The sequence below is a fragment of the Parus major genome, chromosome 17 (assembly GCF_001522545.3).
Source record: "Parus major isolate Abel chromosome 17, Parus_major1.1, whole genome shotgun sequence".
In the NCBI taxonomy this organism is placed as follows: domain Eukaryota; kingdom Metazoa; phylum Chordata; class Aves; order Passeriformes; family Paridae; genus Parus; species Parus major.
Genome location: NC_031785.1, coordinates 3,190,624 through 3,196,282, shown reverse-complemented (window position 1 = coordinate 3,196,282; position 5,659 = coordinate 3,190,624). Strand labels below are relative to the sequence as shown.

The window sequence follows — 5,659 nt, the reverse complement described above, 5'->3', positions numbered from 1 at the left end:
GCTCAGCAGAGGTGGCCGCAGGGCTGTGCAGGTGTTGCCCTGGAAGATTTCGCCTCCAGGCTCCTCCGGGAGATGGAGCACGGTGTGATTTTCCTGCCAGCCTCCAGTCACCCGGTAACCCACGAAAGGAGGAGCTGGAAGGGGTTTTCACCGGCGGGATTTGCCCGGGAGCGCCGCTGGCACCGTCCCCACACGTGCGGAGCTGTTCCTGCCGCTCTGCCTCTCACCTCCGCCTGCTGAAAGGCTCTTTCAGCAGGAATCTCTTCCTGCGTGAGGCTCAAACTCCAGCTTTTCCAGTTTCACAGCGAGGCTGGGAGCTGGGGGAAGGTATCTCAGCAGGTTCAGAGGGAAAGGAGGGATTTCCTGCAGCTCTTCCCCTCTCAATCCTTACAAAACCTTCCCCGAGTGTACTGGGAGCATCCCTTTCCCATTGCTTGATCGGGGGGGTTTGGCCTCCTGTCCTTTAAGGTTTTGATGTGTTTGGTATTGATTGTCCATCCAAGTAACTCTCATTCCACCAGGTCAAAGATTTAAGGCCAAAACTCATCGTGGAGCTGGGTTCTTCCATCCGACAGCCAAAAAATCAGGCTCAGGATGAGCAGAACTCCTTCACTACCCTTGAACGGGACCTTGCCCAGGAGTGCTGGGTGACCAAACCAAAGAAATTGGAGTCCAAAGGGTGGGAATTAAGTGTTTTTTCCCCTGTGGATGGTGAGGCTGCTGCTGTGCAGGGAGAGTGGAGAGGGCTGGAACGCTCTGGTGTGGCCCGGGGTTTGGGGCTGGAGGGGACACCAAGGGAGCTGGGACTGTCACCTGGCTGTGACATCAGTGCTGCCAGCAGCGCCCTTCAGGTCTTTGATGGCACTGACAGAAAAAGTGTTGACACCAGCAAGCGTCTTCAAAGCATTTCTTTAAGGGAAAGGGCTGGATTTTGCTGTTTTTTCTTTCTCTGGTCTCCATTTAATCTGATTTTGGTGTTGTAGAGGGGTCTGCAGCATTGTGGGCCACCCAGTTCTGCAGTGTGATGTGTCCTCTCCTGGACCTGAGGGCTGGGGATGGTGTAGGAAAGGAGATTTGATTTTTTTCTATAGAATCAGAGAAAGGCTTGGGTAGGAAAGACCTTTAAGGATGATCCAGCTCCAGCCCCGAGCACTACTCTGGTACTGCTGCCCCACAGTGCCAGAACATTTAAAGTTGGGTTTCAGCAGTGTGAGTTAGCAGTTGTCACTGCTGTGGGGAGGGGGGACTGAGTGCAGAGAGCCCCAGGAGCTGGGCTCAGTCAGGTGTGCAGAGCAGGACCAGCAGCTCCATCCTCTCCATCCCAGAATCTGCATCTTCCATCCAGCCAGAGCTGGGTTTTGCCACAACTCCCAGATATCCTGGGAAGGGAAGCACCTTCCCTTTCCACTCCTCGTTTGCACTTTTACCCTTTGTGTGTGCTCTTTATTGCCAAATCCTCGCATTTTCCACCCTCCACGTGCCCCATCTGATGGAATCACAGAATATCCTGAGCTGGAAGGGACCCACAAGGATCGAGCCCAAGAATCCCAGCCCGTGTAGGAGCCACTGAGGTTTGGGGCTGGGACCATTCCCTGGGGAGCCTCTCCAGCGCCCGGCCACCTTCTGGCTGTAAAACCTTATCCTGATATCCCACCCCAAGCTCCTGTCACAGCTCCAGCCCTTCCCTGTCACCCGCCAGCAGCGGGGACATCAACTCCTCCTGAACCCGAAAAACGCAGGGAAAAGCGAGGAGACGGGAGGGGGAAGAGGCGGAAAAACTCTGTCTGCTGCTATTCCAGCGGGGGGAAAAGCGAGGAAAAAAAAAAACCCTCTTTTGGGGGCCGGGACACGGCGCTGGAAGCGGCGGCGGGGGCGGGGGCTGGCCCGGGCTGGGGGGGCTGCTCCGCCCGGCCCTGATTTGCTGCGCTGCTCCGAGATTGACAAACTCCTGCCTCGGGTTTAAAAGAAGGGGGAAAAAAGGGCGGTGTGGGGAGAGAAGGGAAAAGTTTTTTTCGGCAGCCCGGGAGCAGGCAGGGCCGGAGCTGAGCGCGGCGGAGCCCCCGCACCCTCCGCCCGCCCCATGGCTTTATAAAGGGCTGCTCCCGTGGGGGGGCTGCCGGGGGGGCTGAGCGCCTGCTCTGCGCTTCTAGATAGAGCTTGGATTTGGGGTTTTTATATTATAATTATTATTATTATTATTATTTTTATTCTGAGGGGTTTTTTTAACCCCCCCCTCGAGCTGTCCCGAGCTGGTGCCCCGTTTTTTGGGGGAGCATGGATACGCACACGCGCTGGAAAAGGCGCAGTTGGATACGGAGCTGCTCGGTGCCCGCTGCGCTGGTGCTGTTGGGTGCCCTGTCCCTCGGCCGGGCAGGTAAGGGGGGTCCCCGAGCCCCCCCAAACCGCGTGGGAGATGCTGCGGGGTCGTGGGGGAGTGGGCGAGGGGGGCTTTGGTGCGGGGCAAAAAACTCTTGGCTTTCCTTCCTCCCGTATATTCCAGCAGAAAAAAAAAAGAAAAAGGAAAAAAAAAAAAAAAAAAAAAGAAGGAAAAACCACCCAACAAAACCCACCCAACCTCCTTTAGCTGCCCGACTCTCTGAATGCCATTTGTCAGGGGGCCCGTAAAAGGGGAAAAAACTTAAAACAATTCTTTATTCGCCTTTCTTAGAGCAAGAGCTGCCTCTTGCCGGGCTGCTTTTTCCGGAGGAAAGGTCGGGGATGAGTTTCTGGAGGCTCTGGTTCTTTCTATCTCGCTGTGGATATATATGTGAATGTATATTTAGTCCCCTGGAAACCTCCGGGCTTGCGTAGTTCCTCCTCCTTGAGGAGCTGGAAGTTTTTTTGTCCCGCAGGAATCCGCTCTCCCTCCTCACATCAAAGCTCGGGACACAAAAGCTTTGGAGCTGCTCGGGGATCCCAAAGCTCGCCAACCCCAATCCCGCAGGGTTTCTCCCTAAAACTTGGGGCTGAGTGCAGCAGGAGGAAGCTCTGAACTTCCAGATGTGCAGCAGCACAGAAAACCACTGGAATGTCTTTTTCTTTCTTTTTTTTTTTCCTCCCTAATGGTGCAGAAGAGAGACTGAACCCACTCCTGTTTCCATTGGGGACCGTGCAGTTTGTTCCCACAGCTCTGCTTCCCAAATTTCTGCCTTCCGCGGGTGGGCTGGGAAATGCCACAGCACAGGGAGATTTTGTGGGGCTGCTGGAAAAGTTTCCTGGGTGTTTGCAGAGCCTTTCCCGATTTGCAGAGGACACTCGGAGCCATCGGCGCTGCCCAGCTCTGTTTGTGTTGGATTTCAGGGGAGCGGGGTTTGCTGGCCGAGCCTGGGTTTGAAATCTGAAAAGTTAAACTCCAGTTCTTCGGGGTAACTTGAGAAGCCGAGAAGTGCCTGAAGAGCTGGGCTGACTGAGATCCAGCTTCCCTGCCCGGATTTCGGTGTTCTGGGGGTGTTTTTTCGCTGGGAAGAGCTGGCAGTGGGGCGTGCAGGGTTTGTTTGAGTGGTACCAGCACAAACACCGCTGCGATTCTCTGTGTAAAGCAGCGGGGATGCAAATTATTTTCATTTCTGGGCTCTTCAAATGACCTTAAGGAAGAAGAGGTGGGCGTTGGAGGAATGCTTCCCTTAAGGCTTTTCTTGTGGAGGCTGAGCAGGGAGGAAAAACTCAATGAATAAAATGTCCTGAACATCCCTGCAGGGAGAGCTGGGGACGGTGGCAGATCCCAGAGTTTGTCCTGCAGAGGAATTGGGATGTTGGAGCTGTTTTCCAGCTGGCAGAGCACTGGAATGACACCAGCTCCTCTTGTCAGGCCGCCTGCTCGGGTACTTTGTATCAGCTGAAAATTGAATTATCACCAGACCCACTCTGTTTCAAAGAGAAAACAACAAATTTCTCCTTTCACTCTTGCCCCTGGTGACGCTTTAACGCTTCCAGAGCATCCTCAGGCACTTCCCTGGCTGTGTTCATCCTTCAGAGAGCTCCCACACCGCTTTTAGAGCTACCAGGTGACTTTGGAAACAGCTTTTGGGGGCAGCTGCTGGAGCAGAGCATGGCTGGGAGCTTTTGTGGGGCCAGCGTGCAGCTCTGAGGAATGACTCTTGTGGTGAAAGGCTTTGAGTTTTCCTAATGAGCCGCCTAATAGGACATCAAATCATTTGGATGAGGGAGGAGCCAGTCTGGGGCTGCTGATGGCGTTGACTAATGGTCTTGATGGCTTTTTTTTTTTTTTTAATAATTTTTCCACGTTGTCTTTGGTTTTGTTTCAGCTCAGAGGGTGTTTGAGTTTCAGGATGGTTGGTTTCTCTGTGTGGAGAGGTGAAACTCCCCTGTAATCTGTGGCATGGCACCGGGCACAGAGCATTTCCAGCGAATTACAGGGAAATAACAATGTCAGAGCTGCCTCCCACCTCTGCCCATCCAGCTCAGATTTTCCCATATTTGCACAGATGATGTCACACCAAAATCAGACCCACAGACAAGGCTGGAACCCAGCTCTGCTTTTACAAATCCCTGTAAAAACCAAATCGGGTTTCTGGGTGAAACTTTTTGGAGGCAGCAATTTCCTTTAGTGGCGAAGAGTAATGACGATCCAAACTAAAATAAAAATTATGGAAATCATGTGGTATCCTGTTACCAGCTTCTCCCCTTGGCTCTTCCCCAGTCACCTAAACCAAAAAATCTTTACCCAGCCAGTTAAAAGTGAGGTTTTATAAAATACTTTGCCAATCAAAAGTGTTGATATTGTTTTACAAGGAGAAATCTGACTTTGTAAGTCTGGAATGGATGGCAGTTCCAATTTCCCCTGTAAAAACTGGATTATGCTGTCAATGCCAGGCTGCAATGGGAATTTGGAAGTTAAAAGCACCCAGCTGTGGGACATGGCCTGGCCAGGGGACAGCAGAGGGCTTGTCTTGTTCTTCTGGGCTTGTCTTGTTCTTCTGGGCTTGTCTTGTTCTTCTGGGCCAGGAGGAAAACTCTGTGCTGAGCATCCCCTGATCTCAGGGAATGCTGAGGAGCTGATCCTGTCAGCTTCCTCCAAACTTGGGAATGGGAGGAATCCCATTTCAAATCCCATTTCAAATCCCATTTCAAATCCCATTTCAAATCCCATTTCAAATCCCATTTCAAATCCCATTTCAAATCCCATTTCAAATCCCATTTCTTCTCTTTGGGGTAACTCTAAGGTAAAACCTGCTGGGGAGTCGCTGGTTTTTGGTGTGCACACAGGGACAGAGTGAGGACTCAGCTGGCTCTGACCAAAACATGCTTTTAATGGCAAGTTTAAATAAAAAAGCTGCCTTGGTGTTGTTCCTAGTGCTTATTGTGCGCCCTGGGAGAAATCAGGAGGGGCTGGAAAGGGGTTGTGAATCCTTATTTTAAATGGGTGCTGTCCCTGCCCTTTAGGATTTGGAATTGGAGATGGATTTTTCAGGTTGATTCCTTTTTGAAATAGAGTTTAATCAAACTGGTGGCTTCCCATCTCTGCTGAGCTGAGGGCAGCAGTGCAGGGCTTGTGCTGATGTCTCCCACAACTGGGGGGGACTCAGATATTTATCTGCAGTGGAGATATCAGGTGTGGAGATGATATCAGGTGTGGAGATACCAGGTGTGGAGATGATACCAGGTGTGGAGATACCAGGTGTGGAGATACCAGGTGTGG

General features: G+C 52.0%; 1 protein-coding gene across 4 annotated transcripts in view; it reads left to right on the top strand.

Annotated features, from left to right (window-relative positions):
- The first annotated feature begins 2,005 nt into the window (after positions 1 to 2,005).
- The window catches only part of COL5A1 (collagen type V alpha 1 chain), a 135,856-nt gene continuing 132,202 nt past the window's right edge, over positions 2,006 to 5,659 (top strand). For all 4 annotated transcript variants that reach the window (XM_015645070.1, XM_015645066.1, XM_015645065.1 and 1 more), the window contains exon 1: positions 2,006 to 2,374. In XM_015645070.1, the coding sequence (XP_015500556.1) occupies positions 2,275 to 2,374 (100 nt within the window). In that variant the 5' untranslated portion in view covers positions 2,006 to 2,274. The remainder of the gene's footprint in view (positions 2,375 to 5,659) is intronic.